This window comes from Mustela erminea, chromosome 8, assembly GCF_009829155.1.
Source record: "Mustela erminea isolate mMusErm1 chromosome 8, mMusErm1.Pri, whole genome shotgun sequence".
Classification (NCBI taxonomy): domain Eukaryota; kingdom Metazoa; phylum Chordata; class Mammalia; order Carnivora; family Mustelidae; genus Mustela; species Mustela erminea.
The window spans coordinates 12568094-12592619 of NC_045621.1; the positions used below are offsets into that span (position 1 = coordinate 12568094).

Consider the following 24526-nt stretch of genomic DNA (forward strand, 5'->3'; position numbering starts at 1 on the left):
TGGGCTCCGACATAAAACGGGGAGGACCAGTTCCGCCCGGCTCCATCCCATCCCATCCTGCAGTGCCAGGAGGCCCTGCGCAGGACCGGAAGTAGTGAGCGCAGTTCGTGGCGGGCGTGGGGTTAGTGCACGCTGTGGAGGTTAAGACGGTGCTTCTGGGAGGGAAGGCGGAGCAGGAGACGGGCAGGAAATTTGTGTGTAGCTTGAGGGCATAGGGCGCTAGTGGGGTAGGAGTGCCTACTCAGGAGCTTCAGGCTGGGTCTCGGCTCTTCATTATCCCGGAAAAGGTCTGAAGTGGGACTAAAATGGGGAGGTATCTGAAGTCACGGAGCAGGGTGCAGTTTGCAGCCTGTCAAGTGGTCCATACTAATGTGCTTAAAAACAGGGCTGACACTGGGCTTTGTTCCCAGCTGTACGGTTGCATCTCGACCACCCTGTCAGCGGGCCGCGGCTATTTTTATCCTCAGGTGGGCGGAACAACAGACGTTAGGAGCTGGGTTACACGGCCGCGGCTCTGGGAGTCGGTCTGGTTTCAGAGTGGGCGCTGCTGCCCACCCGCTGTGCCGCCTCCCGTGGTTCGTTGCGGCGTCAGGACGCGCAGCCTCGCAGTTTCCTGGTCTGTGAAGTGGAGGGTGTTCTCTGTTACCTTGAAGGGCTCGTTCAGATTTAGCAGTACATCACTCAAAACTGTGGTGGGCCACTAGGGCTTTACTTTCACGCCTGCCAGATTTAGAAGAGTCTGGAGAACGGGGCGGTATCAGCGCTTGGAATCCGGAGAAGGAAAGTGTGTAAGGACCTTTAGAAGATCTTCCAAGACCCCAGGCTCCAGTGGGTTTTGGAGGCTCCGCATCATTTCAGATGAGATTCTGAATAAGTACACACATGTCGTAGTAAATGTTTTTTGCTGAAAAAGTACATTTTTTTTTAAAAGATTTTATTTATTTGACACACAGAGACAGTGGGAGATGCTTAACGACTGGGTTCCCCAGGCCCCCCTGAAAGAGTACATTTTTCAACAAATTTGTTAAATTTTGTGGAAATACTTGGTTTTGAAATTACGATTATCTGGTTAAATTTACAGTTGACTATGCTTATCTTGTCAATTATGCATACTATGAATGCTCTTCAAAAATAGAAATGTTCCTGGATTTTTTTTTTTTTTTTAAGATTTTATTTATTTATTTGACAGACAGAGATCACAAGTAGGCAGAGAGGCAGGCAGACAGAGAGGAGGAAACAGGCACCCCCTCGGAGCAGAGAGCCTGATGCGAGGCTGGATCCCAGGATACTGGGATCATGACCTGAGCCGAAGGCAGAGGCTTTAACCCACTGAACCACCCAGGCCCCCTGTTCCTGGATTCTAATTGAAGTTGAGTGTTAGTTTTGTATAAGGCCCAGACACTGAAAAGGTTTTTTGAGAAGCTTTATTTTGGAAATTGAAGGAGTCTTGGAAGAAAGGGTGGTATTTAAAGAACCGGAGAAGGGAGGCGAGTGGTTGAAGCAAGAGTGGGGAGAACAAGAATCAGGGCTTCTGTGAGGTCCAGGAAGTAGGGACGAACATTTGGTGTATTAAGTACCAAGCTCATGCTAGGTGACTTACACATATTAATTCATTTGCTCCTGTGAATGGCCTCTGATGTAGGTTATAGTGTCTCCCATTTTGTAAATGAGAAAATAACCTCAGGTTAAATGAGTTACCTAAGATACCGTGTGATGATAAGTGGCAGAGTTAGTACTTGAACCCAGGAATATGTGACTACAGCTCTTTCGCTCCTTTGCTTTGCTCCCTTGAAGGTCCAGGCCTAAAGCGTGTCTGTGTACCATTTTCTGTGTTTTGACTTCAGATACTCAGTTTTGCCTGATTTCTGTATGTTGTCATCTGTACGCCTCATTCGCAGAACAGTCCGGCTTGTTCATAACCCAGTCTGCAATCCTTCCCGCTCCTTCATGGATTTGAAGGTGCTCGTTTCTTCCTTGAATGACTTTGCGTCCCTCTCCCTTGCTGAGAGTTGGGACAATGTTGGGCTACTGGTGGAACCAAGCCCACCACACACCGTACACACTCTCTTTCTTACCATTGACTTAACCGAGCAAGTCATGGAGGAGGCACTGCAGAAGAAGGTGGATCTCATTCTCTCCTACCACCCACCCATCTTCCAACCCCTGAAGCGTATAACCTGGAATACCTGGAAGGAGCGCCTGGTGGTCCGGGCACTGGAAAACAGAGTCGGGATTTACTCTCCTCACACAGCCTATGATGCTTCACCCCAGGGAGTCAACAGCTGGTTGGCTAAAGGGCTTGGTGAGAAGCCTCTTATTCCTTCCTGTTTACTATTTTCTCTACAAATGCTTTGAAATTTTAGAATGTCTTTCCAAAAGAATTTTAATTGCTTTAGCTGTGGGTACCATGATTTTATTTTTATATATTTAAAAATAATGTTGTGGAATCTGGCAACCGTATTTGATAAACGAAAATTTTGTCCTTAATGAATACGGAAAGCATAGGCAATCTTCATTGCTGGATTGAGCTTTGGGAGTCCTCACTCAAGTGTCACAGTGCCTGGCACCCGGAAGTTTGAGAAGCGCTTGTTAAATTGAGTCCAGAGCTCAGGCCTCTCCAGAATATACTGCGTGCGTTAGTTAAACCTCAGAGTTTTATTGAATGCTTACTCCTGCCCAGTACAATGAAGGACTTTAGCCTATGCATTTTAGTTTTACTTTTAGTAAGTCACTTTAGTTTACTCGTTTGGTGCTGAAGCTTTTATGATTGTATAACCTGGAAACCTGGATTAATGTGGCCAAGTAGGCTGTGAGCATTTGCAACCAGAATGATGGTTTACGTGAATAAATTTAGGAAGCAGTCACAAATTCCGTATATCCTCTAAGTATTCATGAGTCAAGTTTTTGTTTTATTTAAGAGTCTTCTGGAAAATAATTCTGAAAACAAATTGGTTTTGTATGTACAAAATCCTACATTACGGAGATTTAGTATATGGGATTTAGGTGTATATGTAAGAGATGTGTGCATGTGTGTTACATAAGAGTCTGAGAATTGATCTTTAAAAGCTCATTTCCTTAAAAATTTTGCTTATAACAGTTTTTCTTTTTAATTAAAAAAAAAACAAACACCATTTTTTTCCTTAGGAGTTTGCACCTCCAGGCCCATACATCCTTCCAAAGCTCCCACCTACCCCACAGCGGGGACGCACAGGGTCGAATTCAGTGTTAACGGCACTGAAGACCTGGACAAAGTCATTTCTGTAGTGAAAGATATTACGGATGTTTCTGTCACTTCTTTTTCTACAAGGTATGGTATATTTTTCTCCTTTTTTATGTATATTTATCTGTATGGATCTTCCTTATAAATTCTATAACCCTGCTATTTAGATCTATTTTCCCCCAGAGTGGGTTTCTAGGGCAGCACACTTCTCATCTGCATGTGGGTATTCCATGGGGTCTTTTCAAAACAGTAAAAATGACAAGTAACACTGTTTTCTATGTGGGAGGGACTGTGCTATACCCTTTTGCTTATAATATTTAATCCTCCTGATAACGTTGAAAGGTGGTTTTTTACCTGAGAGTATATAGATAAACCCTATTGATAACACTGATTACATGGATTTACTTTCAATTTCTAGAAAAAGTGATTCCCAAGCACTTTTTTTTTTTTAAAGATTTTATTAAAATAAAGATTTTAATAAAATGGAAATCTCTATCAGGCTACAGAAAAAAGTGATTCTTTCTTAAGTGGTTTTGTTTTGTTTTTAAAGATTTTATTTATTTGAGGGAGAATGAGCAAGCATGTGCGTGCACACACAAGCGGGGCGGGGCAGAGGGAGTGGGAGATAAGCGGACTCCTTGCGGAGCAGGGAGCCCAATGTGGGGCTCTATCCCAGGATCATGAAATCATGACCTGGGCCAAAGTCAGATGCTTAATCAACTGAGCCAACCAGGTGCCTCTTAAGAGAGGTTTTTAAGTGTAGACCTTTTATAATTGAAAATGTTTTTTAATAGTGTTGAGGAAGGGCGCCTGGGTGGCTCAGTGGGTTAAGCCTTTGCCTTCGGCTCAGGTCATGATCTCAGGGTCCTGGGATCGAGTCCCGCATGGGGCTCTCTGCTCGGCAGGGAGCCTGCTTCCTCCTCTCTCTCTCTCTGCCTGCCTCTCCAACTACTTGTGATTTCTCTCTGTCAAATAAATAAATAAAATCTTTAAAAAAAAAAAATAGTGTTGAGGAATTTAAAGACTCTCAAGAGAAATTATAGGACTTTATAGATTCCAATAATGGCAGTCTTGTACCTTATTGAAATACTGTGTAAATACTGATATTAAAAGACAGTGATACAAATAAAGAAAATTTCAAACAATACAGAAGTCCTCCTTGCAAATGATCTTGTCCCTGCTTTCCGAGAAGTGGGTATCTTTCCATACATATACCGGGATCTGAAGAAATGTATAGTTTTTTGGTTGTTTTCCCCCACTTAATTAAATGATATGCTATATTTGTCTTTCTTATTAGCAGGGTGTCTTAGAGATCATCCCATATAGTTATAGAAGATCTCTTTGCCTGCTATGTAATGTTTCTTATTTTAGATGTACCACGTTTCTTTAAGCATTCTTCCTAACTGATGAGCTTCCCCCCCCCCCAACTGATGCACATTTGGTGTTAGTTTTTCCCTGTTACAGGTAATATCTGGGTTTTACCATTAGATTGGGGTCCAGGCAGTTTTTCCTTTTTCTTCCAAACTCCACAGATGATTCTAGTGTTGACAACTACTCTTCCAGATTCTTTTTTTTTTTTTAATTTTATTTATTTATTTGACAGAGATCACGAGTAGGCAGAGAGTCAGGCGGGGGTGGGGGGAAGCAGACTCCCTGCTGAGCAGAGAGCCCGACTCGGGGCTCCATCCCAGGACCCTGAGATCATGACCTGAGCCGGAAGCAGAGGCTTTAACCCACTGAGCCACCCAGGCACCCCCCTCTTCCAGATTCTTTTAAGGTGTCTTTTAGTTCTAGACTTCTATGATTATATTTAGAGTTTACGGTTAAATAGAGAACTTTCCTGATGCCAGTCTTTTTGGAGAGGCTCTATTTGGCATTGCTTTTCAGAGGGTGACTCAGGGAGCCCCTACATCAATGTTAATGGGATGCTTATGAAAAATGGTTATTTTTGGCTTTTCATTCTAGATCTATGTAACTAGAATAGAGTTTGCTTGAAAATCTGTCCCGGAGAATCTTGTATTCAGTGATATTTGAAAGTTAACTTCCGTAGGGCCTTAAAAAAAATGCAGTTTGCTGTAGTCCCATTCATAGAAGTTCTTTTCACTGGATCTGTAGAAGAGTCCAGCAGCTATCATTTTAAGAAGGTAGCAGATTGCTGATGCACACCTGGACTTAAGAGTAGTTTTGTAACAGGGCCCCTGGAAGGCTCAGTAGGTTAAGCATCTGCCTTTGGCTCAGGTCATGATTCCGGGGTCTTAAGATCAAGCCCTGGATCAGGCTCCCTGCTCAGTGGAGAGTCTGCTTCTTCCTCTCCGGCTTCTCCTGCTCTGTGCTGCCTCTCTCTCTCTCTCTCTGCCAAATAAATAAAATTTAAAAAAAAAAAAAAAAACAGTAGTTCTGTAACAGTGGTTTCAAAATGAGGTCCCTGGGTCAGCAACATCAGCATCACCTGGAACTTGTTAGAAAAGTACATTCTCAGATCACAACCTACAACTACTGAATCTGGGAGGTAGAGCTCAGCAATCTGTGTTTTATTAAGTCTACAGGGAGATTTTATGGTGCCTGGGATGCTCCTGGGTTAAGCATCTGACTCTTGGTTTCCGCTCAGGTGGTGATCTCAGGGTCATGAGAGTAAGCCCCGTGTTGGGATCTGCACTGAACACAGAGACTGCTTGAGATTCTCTCTCCCTCTTCTTCTCTCTCTCTCACATAAATGAATCTTTAAAAAAGAAGTTTACAAGAAGATTTTGATGCATACAGAAGGTTTTTTTTGTTTTTGTTTTTTTAAAGATTTTATTTATTTATTTGACAGAGAGATCACAAGTAGGCAGAGAGGCAGGCAGAGAGTGGTGGGGGAGCAGGCTCCCTGCTGAGCAGAGAGCCCGATGTGGGGCTCGATCCCAGGACCCTGAGATCATGACCTGAGACGAGGGCAGAGACTTAATCCTCTGAGCCACCCAAGCACCCCTGATGCATATGGAAGTTTGAGAAATACTGTTCTAGAAAATAGTTTGGTTTGGGATCGAATCTTAAATTTCATGGAATCTAATCTCTTTTACAGGAGTTGTAAAATGGATTGTTTAAAAATACATTTCATGGAGCCCCTGGGTGGCTCGGTCAGTTAAGTGCCTGAGTAAGCATCTGATTCTTGGTTTCCGCTCAGGTCATGATCTTAGAGTTACGAGACTGAGCCTCTTGGCAGCAAAGTCCAAGCTCAGCCCAAAGTCTGTTGGGGATTCTCCCACTCTCTCCCTCTGTCCCTTTTGTGAGCATGTGCTTGTGTGTGCCCTCTCTCAAATAAATACAATCTTTACGAAAAATAAAATACATTTCACTTACTTTATCCTAAAGGAGCAAGTGATTTTTTTTCTTTTATAGGACTGATGAGGAGGAGCAAACACGGGTTAGTCTGAATTGTAGTCAGGAGGCCTTGATGCAAGTGGTGGCTTTTCTTTCGCAGAGCAGACAGTTCTATCAGAAGACCGAAATTCTGTCACTGGAGAAGGTAACAAAAATATATTACTGTGCATTTTTGTTTGACAGTTTCATTTGTAGTTTGTTAGATTGACAGGCTGTGATAACTGTTACTTAAAGAAGCACAAGGTGGTATAGAATGCGTAAAGCATCCTGGAAAAAAAAAAATTGAGAAAGGAAGACATGCCAGGAGTAGAAAACTGTTGGTAGATGTTTCAGTCCATTTGGGCTGCTCTGACAAAATACCCCAGACTGGATAGCTTATGAACAACAGAAATTTTACTTCTCACAGTTCTGGAGGCTAGGAAGTCCAAGATAACAGTACCAACAGATTGGAGTGGTGGCTGGTGAGGGCCTTCTTCCTGGTTCATCAGTGGCACCTTCTCTCTATGTTCTCACATAAAAGGAAGGACTCGGGGTACCTCTTGGAGCACTATTGTATAAGCGAATCGCATCATGTAGGCTCCCCACTTATGACTTAAGTACCCCCCAAATACCTCCTCATAGGGCTCCACCTCCTAATACCATCACCTTTGGGCGTTAGGATTTCAACATTTGAATTTGTGTGGGGGCAGAAGCATTTGGGTCACAGCAGTGCAGGACTTAAAAAAAAAAGAAGTTCTGATGTGGGGGCACCTGGGTGGCTCAGTCCATTAAGTGTCCAACTCTTGCTTTGGGTTCGGGTCATGATCTCAGGGTCATGAGGTGCGGCTCCACACTGGGTGTGGATCCTGCTCAAGACTCCCCCTCCCCCAAACTCATATATCCACACTCTCTCAGAAAAAAAAAGAAATTAAATAATATAAAATAATTTTTTAAGTTCTTTTTTTTTTTTTTTTTTTTTAAGATTAAAAAATTTTATTTGGTTGAGAGAGCAAGAGAGAGCTCACAAGCAGGGTGAGAGGCAGAGGGTGAAGCAGACTCCCCACTGAACAGGGAGCTGGATGCAAGGGTCGATCCCAGGACTCCAGGATCATGACGTGGGCTAAAGGCAGATGCTTACCTGACTGAGCCATCCAGATGCCCCTGAAGTTTCTGTTTTTTATCATTAAGTACGGTTGATACCCAGTATTACAGAGCACTACTTTCTAGGGTTAGAGACTCAGTTCCAGGTTCCAGGTTCTATCTCTTTTATACCCTCCGCCTGTACCATTTTATTTGCTCCTTTAACCTGATTGCTGTTTGTATAATGATTCCTATATCTTGATTTTTTAGCTCAGAATGCTTTCTTAATGTAAAAATTTAAAAAACAAACCCATATTTCCAGGGACTCTCTGACATTTTCCTCTTAATGGATCCCACAGGTACTTCAGTATATACAATTACTGACCTTATTCCCTGTATCACCCCTTTATTTATTTTTATTTTTTTAGAGACAGTGTGAACACCTGTGAGTGAGCAGGGGTTGGAGGGAGGGGCAGAGAGAGGGAGAGGGAGAGAATTTGCCTTTCCAGAAGTCTGAGCTTGTAGAAGTCAGAGAATGTCTTCGTCAGGTTTCCATCCCCAGGCTTTAGCCCGGAGCTGACATAGTAAGCTGACATACTAAGTGTGCATGTTTTCTTCTCATCATGTGCTGTTTGTTTACTAGGACGAAGATGAACAGTTTTTCTAACTTCTGTTTCTCCTCAGCCTCTGCTCCTGCATGCTGGAATGGGACGGTTATGCACACTGGATGAATCTGTTTCCTTGGCTACCATGATCGAGCGAATCAAGAGGCACCTTAAACTACCTCATGTTCGCCTTGCTCTTGGGGTAGGAAGGACCTTAGGTAAATATGTACCATTTATTTGTCCGGTGCATTTACTAATGTAGTATTATGTAGTATTTGGGCAAAAGTTGAAGTTCTTGGGGCGCCTGGGTGGCTCAGTGGGTTAAGCCGCTGCCTTCGGCTCAGGTCATGATCTCAGGGTCCTGGGATCGAGTCCCGCATCGGGCTCTCTGCTCGGCGGGGAGCCTGCTTCCTCCTCTCTCTCTCTGCCGGCCTCTATGCCTACTTGTGATCTCTGTCAAATAAATAAATAAAATCTTTAAAAAAAAAAGAAAAGTTGAAGTTCTTGGTTATATTAATATAAGTGACAGGAAACATGTTAGTTCATGGGAGAGGACTGGTTTCTTTCTTTTTTTTTTTTTTTTTAAAGATTTTATTTATTTATTTGACAGAAATCACAAGTAGATGGAGAGGCAGGCAGAGAGAGAGAGAGAGGGAAGCAGGCTCCCTGCTGAGCAGAGAGCCCGATGCGGGACTCGATCCCAGGACCCTGAGATCATGACCTGAGCCGAAGGCAGCGGCTTAACCCACTGAGCCACCCAGGCGCCCCGAGGACTGGTTTCTTTTATCAGTCAGGGTAGACTAGATGATGCTGTGGCAAACATCTTATTGTCAAACAAGATTTATGTCTCTCTCGTATTTGCTGTTCATTTCAAGTCAGCAGAAGTCTCCTCACCGCAGACTGATTTCTCTTGTAGGGAGGTAGTTTTAGAGGGTCTTAAACCATATTCTGACATGGAAATGATCCATTTTCTGTTCAACTCATTGTCCAGAATTAATCACATTGCCAGGACAAGTCAGGACACGAAAACAGTTCTACCATGGGCCAAGAGGAGAGCCGGAAATTGTTGTTGCTCCAATTAACAATGCACACGTTATATTTTACCATATGGTGATATTTTACAGTGAGGTGCAGAGTGACCCACTGCAGTTTGTGTCTTGTAGCCACTGTCTTGTCTTTTGGCTTTTCCCAGTATTTTGGGGAACAAAGAATATTTGTTGGACTCCTACAGTGAGCTTAGCAGTGTACGGAATGTCCTAAGTATGTGAATTCCCACTGCAGAGGCAGGGGTAGAGCGTAATTGTTGAGTGGATCCTGAATGCCATGGGTTCAGATTTCTGTGTCCTCTTTGCTGCATAACTTTGACAAGTCAGTGAACACCTCTGTGTCATGGTAGTCTCATCTATAAAAACTGCAGTAAAAATAATAAAACCTTACTCATCGTGTTAGTATAATCCATGTGACAGGGCACACTGACTGGCGTACATTAAGTATAGTACATGCTAGCTGTTAGTTATGTGGAAGCTATTATTATTCCTATTATGTTACAGGTGATAAAATCGAGGTTCAGACAAATGGGTAACTTAGTCCGCAGACCACTCATGGGAGTTAGTGTCCAAAGAAAATGGATGACAGAGATGGGATTTCATTTTTTTTTTTTTTTTTTTTTTAAGATTTTATTTATTTATTTGACAGAGAGAAATCACAAGTAGATGGAGAGGCAGGCAGAGAGAGAGAGAGAGAGAGGGAAGCAGGCTCCCTGCTGAGCAGAGAGCCTGATGCGGGACTCAATCCCAGGACCCTGAGATCATGACCTGAGCCGAAGGCAGCGGCTTAACCCACTGAGCCACCCAGGCGCCCGGGATTTCATTTCTGATCCAACTCCAGAGCTGCTTTAAAAATGTTTTTCTTTCAGACTTCAAAGTTTTATTGTATTTATTTCTTGATTGACTTAATTTTTGAAAGATTTATCTCTTTATTTGGGGGAGAAAGAGCATGCATGCGTATGGGCGTGCGTGGAATGTAGGGACGGCAGAGGGAGAGGCAGAGACCATCCCAAGCCGACTTTGCACTGAGCAAAGTGGAGCCCAGTGTGGGTCTTGATCTCATGACCCCTAAGATCATGAAGCAAGTTAAAACCAAGAGTTAGATGCTTAACCAACTGTGCCACCCTGGTGCCCCTGCTTTATTTATTTTTTAATTGAAGTATACTTAACATACAATGTTAGGTTAGTTTCAGGTGTACAACATAATTATTGAACAAGTCTGTAGATTATGCTGTGCTCACGAGGTGTGACTACCCATCTGTCACCACACAATAGTATTACGATACCATTAACTTATTCCCTGTGCTGTACCTTTTGTCCCTGCGACTTATTCATTCTATAACGATGTGTCTCCTACCCGCCTCACAGACTTTGCCCATTCCCCCTCCCCTCTGGCAGCCATCTGTTCTCTGTACTTATCGGTCTCCTGCTTTTTGTTTATTTCTTTTGTTCGCTTTAAATATTTTATTTATTTGTTTTTTTGACAGAGAAAGACAGTGAGAGAGGGAACCCAAGCAGGGGGAGTGGGAGAGGGAGAAGCAGGCTTCCTACAGAGCAGGGAACCCGATGTGGGGCTCAATCCCAGGACTCTGGGATCATGACCTGAGCCGAAGGCAGACAGACGCTTAACGACTGAGCCACCCAGGGGCCCCTCCTTTTTTTTTTTTTTTTTTTTTAAGATTCCATGTGTGATTCCTCATAGTATTTGTCTTTCTCTGTCTGACTTTTATTTTACTTAGTGTAGTACCTTCTAGGTCCATCAGTATCGTTGCAAGTGGCAGGATCTCCTTTTTTGTGGCAGAGTAATGTTTCATTATGTATACTTAGCTCATCACCCTTGTCCATTTATCTATTAATGAGCGTTTGGGTTTCTTCCTTAGTTGGCTGTGGTAAATAATGCTGCAGTAAACACAGGGGTGCATATGTCTTTTCAAGTTAGTGTTTTTATTTTCTTTGCATAAATACTCAGTAGTGGAATTGCCGGGTCATATGGTATTCCTGTTTTTATTTTTTTGAGGAACCTCCATACTGTTTTCCACAGTGGCTGCACCAGTTTGCATTCCTACCAACAGTGGGTGAAGGTTCCTTTTTCTCCCATCCTCACCAGCACTTGATATTTCTTGTCTTCTTGAGTTCATCCTTTCTGACAGATGTGATGATACCTCCTTGTGGTTTTGATGTGCAGGTCTCTGATGATGAATTATGTTTACTATCTCATCATGTGTTTATTGGCCATCTGTATGTCTTTGCAAAAACTGTTCAGGTTTTCTGGCCATATTAATTGGACTATGTGGGGTTGTCTTTTTTTTAGTGTTGAGTTGTAAGTTCTTTATGTATTTTGGATGTTAATTTGTTATTGGATTTATCATTGTAAATATCTATTCCCTTTTAGTAAATTGCCTCTTCATTTTGTTGATGGTTTCCTTTGTGTGCAAAAGTTTGTTTGTTTTTTAATTAAGATTTTATTTTTTTGAGAGAGACAATGAGCAGGAGAGTGAGCACAAGCAGGGTTGGGGGGCAGGAGAGGCAGACTCACTGCTGAGCAGGGATTTTTTTTTTCCCCATGATCCTGGACTCCAGGATCTTGACCTGAGCTGAAAGCAGATGCTTAACCAACTGAGCCACTCAGGCATGCCTGTGCAAAACTTTTTATTTTGGTGTAATCCCAATAGTTAATTTTTGCTTTTGTTTATCTTGCTTCAGGAGATTGATCTAGAAAAGTATTGTTAAGGCCAATGTAAGAGAAATTAACTGCCTGTGTTTTCTTTCAGGAGTTTTATGGTTTCAGGTCTTACATTTAGGTTTTTAATCCATCTTGAGTTTATTTTTGTGTTGCTGTAAGACACAGGTCCAGTTTCATTCTTTTGCAGGTAACTGTCCAGTTTTCCCAGCATCATTTCTTGAACAGACTTCTTCCCATTGCATATTCTTGCCTCCTTTGTTGAAGATTAATTGAGCATATATAAATGTACGTTTATTTCTGGGCTCTATTCAGTTCCATTGATCTAGGTGTCTGTTTTTGTGCCAGTACCATACTGTTTTGATTATTAAGCCTTTGTGGTATGTCTTGAAATTGGGAAGTGTGATGCCTCCAGCTTTGTTCTTTCTCAGTAGTGCTTTGGCTGTTCGAGTCTTTGATGATTCCGTACAAATTTGAGTATTATTTGTTCTAGTTTCATGAACGATCCTGTTGGTATCTTGATAGGGATTGCATTGAATCTGTAGATTGCATCTGGCAGTATGGACATTTTAACAGTATTCTTCAAATCTGTGATAATGGAATATCTTCCCATTTGTGTCCTCTTCAGTATCTTAAATCAGTGTTTTATAGTTTTCAGAGTATAGGACTTTGACCTCATTGGTTAAGTTTATTCCTATTTTATTTTTGGTGCAATTGTAAATGGAATTGTTTCCTTAATTTCTCTTTCTGCTACTTCATTATTAGTGTATAGAAATGCAACAAATTCCTGCATATTAATTTTGTATTTTATTTTTTATTTATTTATTTTTTAAAAAGATTTTATTTATTTATTTGACAGAGATCACAAGTAGGCAGAGAGGTAGGCAGAGAGAGAGGAGGAAGCAGTCTCCCTGCCAAGCAGAGAGCCCGCTGCGGGGCTCGATCCCAGGACCCTGAGATCATGACCCGAGCTGAAGGCAGCGGCTTTAACCCACTGAGCCACTGAGGCGCCCCTTAATTTTGTATTTTACAACATTATTGAATTCATTTATAATTTTAATGGTTTTTTGGTGGAGTCTTGGGTGTTTTTTTGTTGTTGTTATTTTTAAAGATTTTATTTATTTATTTTTACAGAAAGAGAGATCAGAAGTAGGCAGAGAGGCAGGCAGAGAGAGAGGGGGAAGCAGGCTCCCCACTGAGCAGAGAGCCCGATGTGGGGCTTGATCCCAGGAACCTGAGATCATGACCCGAGCTGAAGGCAGAGGCTCAACCCACTGAGCCACCCAGGTGCCCCTTGGGGGTTTTTTTATGTATACTATTACATCACCGACAGAGTTTTATTTCTTCCTTATCAATTTGGATATCTTTTATTTCTTGTTTGATTGCTATGACTACAGCTTATGGTGGCTAGAGTGAGCATTCATGTCTTATTCCTGATCTTAGAGGAAAAGTTTTTAGTTTTTCACCATTGAGTTTGATGTTAGCTGTGGGTTTTTCATATATGGCCTTTATTATGTTGAGGAATGTTTCCTCTAAACCCGCTTTATTGAGCAGATGTTGAATTTTGTCCATTGACTTTTCTGCACCTCTTGAGATGATCATCCGATTTTTATCCTTCGCTTTGTTAATGTGGTGTATTACATTGATTTTATGACTATTGAAGCATCCTTGCGTCCTTGGAATAAATGCTGCTTGATTGTGGTGAATGCATTTTTGAATGTGGTTGGCTAATGTTTTATTGAGGATTTTTGCATCTATGTTCAGTGAGGATTTTGGCCTCTAGTTTGGGAGTGTCTTTGGTTTTGGAATCGAAGTAATGCTGGCCTTGTAGAATGTATTTGGAAGACTTACTTCCTCTTCTATTTTTTGGAATAGTTTGGGGGAGAATAAGTATTGACTCTTCTTTAAGTGTTTGGTAGAATTCACCTGTAAATTCATCTAGACTTGTATTTGTTGGGAGTTTTTTGATTACCAGTTCAGTTCCATTATTAGTAAATCAGTCTGTTCAGATTTTCTATTTATTCCTGATTCAGTATTGGAAGATTGTGTATTTCCAGGAGTCATCCATTTCTTCTGGGTTGTTCAGTTTGTTGGCATGTAGTTTTTCAAAGTAGTGTCTCATCTTTTGTGTTTCTGTTGTGTCGGTTTTTACTTCTCTTTCATTTGTGATTTTTAAAATTTGGGTCCTTTCTGTTTTTCTTGAGTCTGGCCAAAATTTTATCAATTTTGTTTACCTTTTCAAAGAGACGCCTCTTGGTGTCATTGATCTTTCCTATTGTTTGAGCCTTTTTTTTTTTTTTTTTTTTAGTCTTTTTCATTTATTTCTGCTCTGATCTTCTGTTTCATTTTTCTACTGACCTTGGGTTTTGTCTTTTTCTAGTTCCTTTAAGGTTAGATTCTTTACTTCAGATATTTCTTGTTTCTTGAGGTAGGCCTGTATCATTGTAAATTTTCCTTAGAATTGCTTTTACTGTGTCTCAGATTTTGGACCATTGTACTTTCATTTCTATTTGTCTCTCTGTATTTTTTTATTTTCTTCTTTGATTTCTTTGTTGACCCATTGGTTGTTTAAGTTTTCTTAAGTTGTTTGTGTTTTCTTCCAGGTTTTTTTTTGTGTGTGTGTGTGGTTGATTTCTAGTTTCTTGCCTGGTGGTCGGAAAAGATGGATGGTACAACTTCATTCTTCTCAAATATATTGAGACTTTGGGGTGCCTGGGTGGCTCAGATGGTTAAGCATCTGCCTTAAGCTCAGGTCATGAGCCCAGGGTCCTGGGATCAAGCCCCACATCAGGCTCCCTGCTCAGAGGGTAGCCTGCTTCTCTCTCTCCTTCTACTGCTCCCACTGCTTGTGCTCTCTCAATGTATGTCATGCTGAAATCAAGAATTGGCTGCCCAATTGACTGAGACACCCAGGTGCCCCACTTGGAACTCATTTTAAAAGGACTTCTCTTTACTCCCTCCTTCATGTTTTTTTGTGTACATTATTTTATTTTACACATTTTTCTTCATAACTTTCTTCTAATTGTGTCTTTTTCTTATCCGCCTCAAGAAGTTCTTTGACATTTTTTGTAAGTCTGGTTTAGTATTGATGAGCTCCTTTGAGAAGCTCATTTTATCTCCTTCAAATCTGAATGCTAATCTTGCTGGGTAAATTATTCTTGATGGTAGGTTTTTTTCCATTTAGCACTTTATATCATCAACATTCCCTTTTGGCCTGCAAAATTTCTGCTGGAAAGCAGCTGATAAAATTCTCTCTTAGTCTGACATTTCAGTTATTATGTGTCATGGTATGGGCCTCCTTGGCTTCATCTTGTTTGGAACTCTGTGCTTCCTGAACTTGGATGTCTGTTTCCTTCTGGTCAGGGAAGTTTTCAGCTGTTGTTTCTTCAAATAAGTTTTATGATTCTTTCTCTCTTCTCCTTTTGGGGCACACATAATGCTAATGTTTGTTAGCTTGATGTTGTTGAAAAGATCCATTACCATATCCTCATTTTATTTTATTTTATTTATTTTATTTTATTTTTATTTTTTAAAGATTTTATTTATTTATTTGACAGAGAGAAATCACAAGTAAATGGAGAGGCAGGCAGAGAGAGAGAGAGAGGGAAGCAGGCTCCCTGCTGAGCAGAGAGCCCGACGCGGGCCTCGATCCCAGGACCCTGAGATCATGACCTGAGCCGAAGGCAGCGGCTTAACCCACTGAGCCACCCAGGCGCCCACCATATCCTCATTTTAAAAAATGGTTTTCTTTTTGCCGTTCCGGTTGGATGTGCTCCATCAGCCTGTTTTGCAGATTGCTGATCCATGCTTCCGCACCCACTAATCTGTTGATTCCCTCGAGTGTATTTTTCATTTCAGTTCTATTTTTCAACCCCGATAGGTTTTTGTTTTCTGGCTCTATGTTGAAGTTCTTCCACTTTCCTCTCATTATGACCATACTTTAAACTTTGCTTGGCATTTTACTTAACTGTGTTTCATCTAGTTCTTTCTCTGAGGTTTTGTCTTGTTCTTTCATTGGGAATTTATTCCTCAGTCTTCTCGTTTTGCTTGACTTTCTGTGTTCATTTCTATGAATTAGGTGGAACAGCTGCTTCTAACCTTGAAGGGTTATGACCATCCCTGTGTAGGCTGTGTGTGCTCAGTGGCTTTGGCTGGGTGGAGCGGTGTCAGGCATGGGCTTGGAGTCCCAGCACTCTCTGTTGGGGCTGTCCTAATGGGATGGCAGGAGCTAAAGTGGGCATGGACTGGGATGGTCCTGAGGCTCTCAGAGAATGCTCTGACAGGACAGCTGTAGGTGAAGTGGGTGCACACTGGGGTGTCCCTCGGCTCTCGGTGTAGAGGACATCCCAACAGGGTAACTGAAGCTGAAGTGGGTGTAAAGCTAGTGTCCCAGGGTACTCTGTGCAGGGGGTGCCTCGGAGGGGCAGCTGGAGCGGTGGTGGTGCATGGGCTGGGGAGGTCCCAAGGGGCTTTATGCAGGGGGCACCCTGGCAGGACAGCTGTAGCTGAAGTGGGTACAGGCCTGGGGATCCTGGGACTCTCCATGCAGAGGGTGCCATCAGCCACTCTTTTAAAGCACCCCTAGGAGTACCTGTGTGGCTCAGTCAGTTAAGCATCTGACTCTAGATTTCGGCTCAGGTCATGATCTCAGGGTCCTGGGATGGAGTCCTGTGTCAGGCTCCCTGTTCAGTGGGGGGTGTGCTTGAGGATTCTCTCTTCCTCCGCCCTAACCCTGCGCATACGTGCATGCACTCTCTCTCTTTCAAATCAGTAAATCTAAAATACCTCTAATGGAGTGACCACGAATAAAGTATCCATTCTAGAATCCTTAAGGGTGAAATACTTGTGGATCTGGGCTTCAAAGCTTCTGTCGTTTTACTCTTCAACTCTTCAAAGGTTGTTCTTTTAGAGTAAATCTATTTTAAAATATATGTCAGATCAATTTGTTAGCATTCCTTTAAGTAGCTGTTTTGGTTCCTCACTTGAGAACAGTGACAGTACCTGTCTACCTCTCACTGTTGCCCGGAAACCCAGGAGAGGTCACTTTACCTTGCAGCGGGGACAAAGCCTAGAGGCGCGCAGTTAGCACTGTTCAGCGGTGTAGCCGCATACGTCTTACATGGGCTTGTGCAGCCGCGTATGTCTGAAGAAATAACAGCCCTGTGTTGGGTTATTTATGCAATATCAAAAAATAATCTGCTTGTTTCTGTGAAGACATGTTTTATTACTTTTTAAAACTCAGTAAGCGAAGTTCTTGTACTGGTGATGAGACCAGGACTGAAGTCTGCATTATGTGATGGATTCTTGGTACAAATTACAATGTTAAAATGAAGGGGAATTGTAAAGTATTGGTCTTCTTGTTTCTTTTATTTTGAAGAGTCTCCAGTCAAAGTCGTGGCCCTGTGCGCTGGTTCTGGAAGCAAGGTGCTGCAGGGGACGGAGGCCGACGTTTACCTCACAGGTAGGACAGACTTTGGGTCTCTTTTTCTTTTCATGTGTGTATCCTTCCCCAAACTTGGTTTGTTTTATGAGATAAAACATAGATTTTAGAACAGCACTTGATAGATAAATGGATTTAATAACTATTGTTTGAAACTGAACTAAACAGGAACTATACTGAAATTGGAGACAGGCCATATTTTTTGTAGAGGGGAAAAAATCATTTAGCAATTTATTATTAGATTATATAAAAGACTGATTGATGTTGAGCATTTATTTAACCTGTCTTCTTTCCTACACATGATTCATGTCAGGTAATAGGACACTTTGTACCCTCCCACCTTAGCCAGAAAATGGTTCTTACTCGGCACGACAGCCAGTCATTAGCTCCTATCAGCTCTAGCTGCAGAATCTTCATAGAGCCTTTCCTTTTCTCTCTACTCAGGCATCATCGCCTACTTGAAATACTTCATCAAGTCCCTAATCTTAGTCTTCCACATAGGCCTCCCAAATGAACTGTTCTTCACAAGTATAAATTTATTGGGTATGACACTATCCTAGCTACGAAGCCTTCAGCGATTTCCTTTATGTGTCTCGGGCGAGCCTAAATGCTCGTTCTCTTCCATGCGGCCTCTGCTTATGCGGTTTTCTCTGGCTAGAATGTCTTTCTGGCTCCTTCCTTTACACTTCCAGGGATAAGCTCAGAGAAATGTTTCCTGTCCCTGACTCCTGCCCTGATGGTCACGCCTTCCTCTCCAGTCCCCGACGCTTTGTCCTTCAGCTCCAGGATGCATTTCTGTGGGGTAGTCATTGTTTGGCACCCAGGCGTTACTTTCTGTCATAGGGGAAAGCATCTAACAGGTGACCTGGCCTCTCATTCAGAGGATTTGGAGGCACTTAGTACATTTCCTGATACCAGCTGCATTTCCACCTCTGTTCCTCCTTAGGGTTAAGAGAGCGGGAGTTAAGAATTAACTTTTTCCAGGGCACCTGGCTAGCTCAGTCAGAAAGAGTATGTAACGTTTGGTCTCAGGGTTGTAAGTTCAAGCCCCACGTTGGGTATAGAGATTACTTAAAATCTTTTTAAAAAATTACTTTTTTGACTTCTAGGACCGGAATTGAGGGTCTTAACCCCCATGGCTACTTCCTAGGCCTTTGCATTATTACTCCTTTCCTGCCCCCCATGTCCATGCCCCTTATTATCTGTCTAGCACACCCTCCTTCAGAGGCTGCTGGACTTAATACTGTCGCATCTGGAAGTATAGCGGAGCAGTATCTGAGCTTATTAAAAATGTACACAACCGGGGCGCCTGGGTGGCTCAGTGGGTTAAAGCCTCTGCCTTCAGCTCGGGTCATGATCCCAGGGTCCTGGGATCGAGCCCCGCGTCGGGCTCTCTGCTCAGCGGGGAGCCTGCTTCCTTTCCTCTCTCTCTGCCTGCCTCTCTGCCTACTTGTGATCTCTGCCTGTCAAATAAATAAATAAAATCTTTAAAAAAAAAAAATGTACACAACCATTACCCATTTTCTATTCTTCTAAAGACGTAAAATTTTTATAAGTCCTCAAACTTGTGCCAGATTGAAATAAACTTCCAGTGTATAAATAATTTGACAAAATAGCTTATAGCATTATATGACTATTTAATTTTAATATTTTAATTTTTAAAATATTTATTAGCATGAAAGCAAGCGGGGGAGGGGTAGAGGAGAGAATCTTCAAGCAGACAGTCTGCTGAGCATAGAGACCAACCTGGGGCCCCATCCCACAGCCCTGAGATCATGACCTGAGCTGAAACCAAGAGTTGGATGCTTAACCAACTGAGTATTTAACTGACTTTAAAACAGTCATGGGGACGCCTGGGTGGCTCATTTGGTTAAGTGTTTGACTCTTGGTTTTGGCTCAGGTCATGATCTTGGGGTCATGGGATCGGACCCCGCATCAGGCTCCCTGCTCAGGAGTAAATCTTTAAAAATGATATTAATTGTAACATTTTACTTTGAAAGAATTTCAGATCTGTAGAAAGTTGCAAGGATAGTACAATAAACTTTCATATGCCCTTCACTTAGATTACTAATGGTTATATGGGCATCTGGGTCGTTTAGTCAGTTAAACATCCAATTCTTGATCTCAGCTCAGGTCTCAATTTAACGGTCGTTCAAGCCCCACGCTGGGCTCCACACTGGGGAAGGAGCTACTTAAATAAATGAATAATAAAGATCAGTAATGGTTATATTTTGCCACATCTGCACATTCTGTGTCATATACACGTTATATATGTCTGCATGTATATGTATGTGTGTATAGATATCTATGGGTGTGTGTACAAATATATTTCTACTTACATATTTCCCCCAAAACCATTTTAAAATAAATTGTATACATGACCTTTTGTCTTATCCCTAAATACCTCAGCATATGTGTCCTAAGAATGAAGATATTATATGACCATAGACAGTGATCAAATATAGGAATTTAATATTGTTAAAACATTTAATATGTCATCTATCTGGAATGCTTCTTTGTCCAGAGCACTGTCATTTTTAAGGGTATAGACCATTTGTTTTGTGGCATATCTCTATTTGGTACCTCTGATTGTTTTCTTATAAATAATGACTTTTTTTTTAAGATTTTATTTATTTGAGGGGCTCCTGGGTGGCTCAGTGGGTTAAAGCCTCTGCCTTCAGCTCAGGTCATGATCCCAGGGTCCTGGGATCGAGCCCGCATTGGGCTGTCTGCTCTGCAGGGAGCCTGCTTCCTCTTCTCTCTATCTGTGCCTGCCTCTCTGCCTACTTGTGATCTCCATCTGTCAAATAAATAAATAAATAAATCTAAAAAAAAAAAAAAAAAGATTTTATTTATTTGAGAGCCTGAGAGGAGGGAGGGTCAGGAGAAGCAGACTCTCTGCCAAGCAGGGAGCCCGACGTGAGACTCAATCCCAGGACTCTAGGATCAAGACCTGAGCCAAAGTCAGTTGCTTAACCAACTGAGCAACCCAGGCACCCAAATAATGACCTTCTTAAAACTAGGTGTTTTTGTTTTTTTTTTAAATTATTAAGCAGTATGTGCATAAGGTAAGTTAATGCAATTCAGAATTGTTAAAATAGTCTTCCTATCTGGTTATTTGGGGAAATACAAAGTGTCTTCTTATCTGGCTGACCTTGGACGTCTGTGATCTGTGAGGTACCACTTTGAGTATAACTAGGGATAAAAAGTACCAGCTCAGAGACCACACACACAGGCCTCCGCTGATGTTCATCACTCCGCCTTTGAGCAGAGCGTGGTAGTATCAGGTCATTAGGGTAATATTGTGGGAAGACCAGCAGATTGGGAGCTTGCTCCTTGCAGGTATAAATCCTCTCATTTGCTCTTTCTTACCCCAGCGACCCTCTGAGCTAGGCTTCTCCCCCCACTTGCCTTCGGCTGTTACTGTGGAGTCTGCAGAGTCTCCGCTTTCATGCCTTCTTAGAGCCTTTGTAATAGTCCAGGCCACCAGACTTGTCTCTCCTGAAGCGCAGCTTCTAGGTGGGCCCATTAGGGTCTTCTTTCTATTACAGATTTAAATACTTTACTATTACAGATGAAGATGTTTTAGGCGCCCCCGGGTGCCTCAGTAGGTTAAGCGTCTGACACTTGGTTTCAGCTCAGGTCGTGATCTCAGCGTCGCGAGGCGGGCACCGCACTCAGCTGGCAGTCTGCCTGAGATTTTCTCTTTCCCTCTGCCCCCTCTGCTCATACATCCTCTCTCTAAAATAAATAATAAAATCTTTAAAAAATGAATAAAAATTATTCTATATATGAAATTTCTTGTATTGAGGAGCAGGGTTAAGTGTGGGGGATTGGAAATTTCTCAGGGAAAAAAAAATGTTATTTTTCCCCTTAAGAAGCTTCTCTCAATTTTTTATGCTTTTTTTTTTTTTAAGATTTTATTTATTTATTTGACAGACAGAAATCACAAGTAGGCACAGAGGCAGGCAGAGAGAGAGGGAGGGAAGCAGGCTCCCTGCTGAGCAGAGAGCCGTATGTAAGACTCGATCCCAGCACCCTGGGATCATGACCTGAGCCGAAAGCAGAGGCTTTAACCCACTGAACCACCCAGGCGCCCCAATTTTTTATGCTTTTAGGGCTCTAAACATATTTCAGAATTATGCTTATTATGAGTAAGCCAAATTGTGCAGTGTCTTTTTGCTGTTAAATTTGAAGTCATCAGGGTGCCTGGGTGACTCAGTGGGTCAGATGTCTGCCTTTGGCTTGGGTCATGATCACAGGGTCCTGGAATTGAGCCCCGCATTGGGCTCCCCGCTCAGTGGAGAGTCTGCTTCTCCCTCTCCTCCCCACTCTGTCACTATTTCTGTCTCTCGCCTCTCATTTAAATAAATAAAATCTTTTAAAAAAAATTTGAAGTCATCAGATTCGCAAATGGGATTTTTAAAAATTCAGAACATGGGGCACCTGGGTGGCTCAGTGGGTTAAAGCCTCTGCTTTCGGCTCAGGTCATGATCCCAGGGTCCTGGGATCGAGTACCACGTCGGGCTCTCTGCTCAGCGGGGAGCCTGCTTCCTCCTCTCTCTCTGCCTGCCTCTCTGTCTACCTGTGATCTCTGTCAAATAAATAAATAAAAATACTAAAAAAAAAAAAAAAAAAAAAAAAAAATTCAGAACACTTGAGTTTCCCCAAAATCTGTTTACAAAAGATGAGGTCCTGTTCTACCAGTAACTTCAGAATTTCTAGAAATTTTGCGTAGGTCAGAGGAAAATAAATGCTCTGTTTTTATTTATTTATTTATTTTTTACCTTGTCTTTAATTTAGAAATAGCCTTAAAACTCATTTCATCTTTATGAATTAGACGAGTCGATACTGAAAAATTTGGTGTTCACCAAGCATAAAGGAGTCTTTGGGAAGTATACCTAGGGCTTTCTGGAGGTATTTGTTATTTAATATTTATATGAGAGAGTTTTCTGAAAGCCCCATTTCACTTAACAGTGCTCTTTTATTTTATAATGGAAACGTTTGTATTTTTTGGTTTTTTTTGAAGTAGGCTTCAGGTCCAGCATGGAGCCCAATGCAGGGCTCAAATTCCTAAACCTGAGTTGAGCAGAGATGAGTCAGAGAAGCTTAACCAGTGAGCCCCTTCCGCCCAGGGACCCCAAATGGAAGCATTTTGAATGGACGTCCTTACGGGTCTGGCAGTGGGAGATACTGTAGCATATGCGGCTTTTAGATTCTTGTTTTCAGCGGGCCACAGAGAAAGAATTTGGAATTCTTGGAGGGATGGCCTGTCTCTCTCAATTGGAGGACATGGAAGAAAACCTGTACCTAACTTTCTAGGTTTGTGTGGACAGTTCTGCTTTTTACACAGCGCGAGCTTGGTGTTTCTGCAGTGGTGGGCCGGCACTCGGCAGGCGCTCGTCTGGTACTTACGGATTTGCCCTTTCCTCTGGCGGCAGGCGAGATGTCCCACCACGATGTGCTGGATGCCGCGTCCCAGGGGATAACTGTCGTCCTCTGTGAACACAGCAACACCGAACGAGGCTTCCTTTCTGATCTTCGAGATATGCTGCGTGCTCACTTGGAAAACAAGATTGATATTATCCTGTCAGAGGCAGACCGAGACCCTCTTTGTGTGGCGTAGAGCCTCCTGGAGGAGCGGGAGGACAGCCCCGCCTGAATGCCTACCGTGAATCGGCGCGGCTCGAATCCTCCTGGAAGAACGTCTTAGAATGTACATTATTTCTGGTTTGTAAATCTGCTTCATCAAATGTTCTGTAGCTCGTATGGTAAACATCGTAACAGTGACCATTCAGAACAAGTGTTCATTATAAGAGGAATTAAGATGATTATACAATGTAAATCGTATTTCGTTATAAACTCCTGGAAAGATCCACTAAAATCTGTTTTCTTAACATTCTGGGGAAGTTGCTCAAGCAGTCTTCTCCTTAGCTTACTTATAGATGGGATGTGTTCTAGATATTTCTGACCTTGGTTAGTTTAGAAATATACTTTAAAAAACTTAAGATTGGAGCACTTATTTCTAGGTAATGGCCTCTAGGGGGTGATAAGGTTTGTCTCTGTTCCCATTTGTAGATCACTACGCTTTGACCTTCTGATTTCAGGATCAGGATGAGGTTTTGTTTTTTTGTTCTTTAATATACATGATCATTATTCATGACTATTTTATTGCTTTTTAGATAACTTACCTGAAATTTTACTAGTAATACAGAAAGATAGCTTTTAGAATAATCCCAGTTATCATGCAATATTAATTTCATGCTAGGCATTCTCGGGTATGTTATAAACACTTCCAATCTGTAGAAACAAGAATGTGGGTATTATGATTTCCATTTTACAGATGATTAAACTGAAACAGGTTATAGAGTTTGCCCGAGACCACGTGGCTAGGAAATGATGGGAGTTTGAACGCAGACTCAGGCAGTCTGGCTCCAGTCTGTGTTCTTAACTGCTTCTTAATGAACAATGATGATAAACCTGATAGAGAAGATATGTAGGCAATCCAGAAGAAATCCATTTTAACTGGGATTTTCTCTGGGAGGTATGGGAGGTTTTTCTTTTGAATTCTCTCAGATTTCCAGTTGCTCTGGGGAGTTTTTTCTTTTGGTAATGACAAAAGCCAGTCTTTTAAAATACTGTCTAAGGGGCGCCTGGGTGCCTCAGGGGGTTAAAGCCTCTGCCTTTGGCTCAGATCCTGATCCCAGGGTCTTGGGATCGAGCCCCGCGTCAGGCTCTCTGCTTAGCGGGAAGCCTGCTTCCTCCTCTCTTTCTCTGCCTGCCTCTCAGACTACTTGTGATCTGTCAAATAAATAAATTTAAAAAATAAAATAAAATAACTGTCTAAGATGATAAAGGAAATAATTTTACATTTATTCTGTAGGACCCTTTTCCTACCAGTCATCTCCTAGAGGATTTGGGATCCTAACTTGCAAATTATTCTTGGTGGTTCACCTGTAATATTGATTCACCACAGAAAAAAACCAATAGGACTGAGTCTTTAGAAAATAGGACTGAGCCTTTAGAAACGCCCCCCAATTCAAGGGTCGGAGGAGGAGCCAGGAGAGGAGGTGGGAGGAGGATCAGCAAAGCATCAGAAGCCAAGTAGAAAGCTTT

At 42.1% G+C, this 24526-nt stretch overlaps 1 protein-coding gene across 4 annotated transcripts; it reads left to right on the forward strand.

Moving 5' to 3' along the window:
* The first annotated feature begins 45 nt into the window (after positions 1–45).
* On the forward strand, positions 46–24080 carry NIF3L1 (NGG1 interacting factor 3 like 1). 4 transcript variants are annotated; one of them, XM_032354377.1, is made up of 7 exons: positions 46–121; positions 1845–2302; positions 3145–3307; positions 6599–6725; positions 8324–8462; positions 17348–17431; positions 22852–24080. In XM_032354377.1, the coding sequence occupies exons 2-7, from the start codon at positions 1870–1872 to the stop codon at positions 23034–23036; spliced, it is 1131 nt and encodes a 376-aa protein (XP_032210268.1). In that variant the 5' UTR covers positions 46–121; positions 1845–1869; the 3' UTR covers positions 23037–24080. The 4 variants fall into 4 exon arrangements, with proteins under 4 accessions (XP_032210268.1, XP_032210267.1, XP_032210269.1 ...); XM_032354376.1 differs by having other exon boundaries at positions 75–287; XM_032354378.1 differs by having other exon boundaries at positions 80–287; positions 1899–2302.
* Positions 24081–24526: the final 446 nt, after the last annotated feature.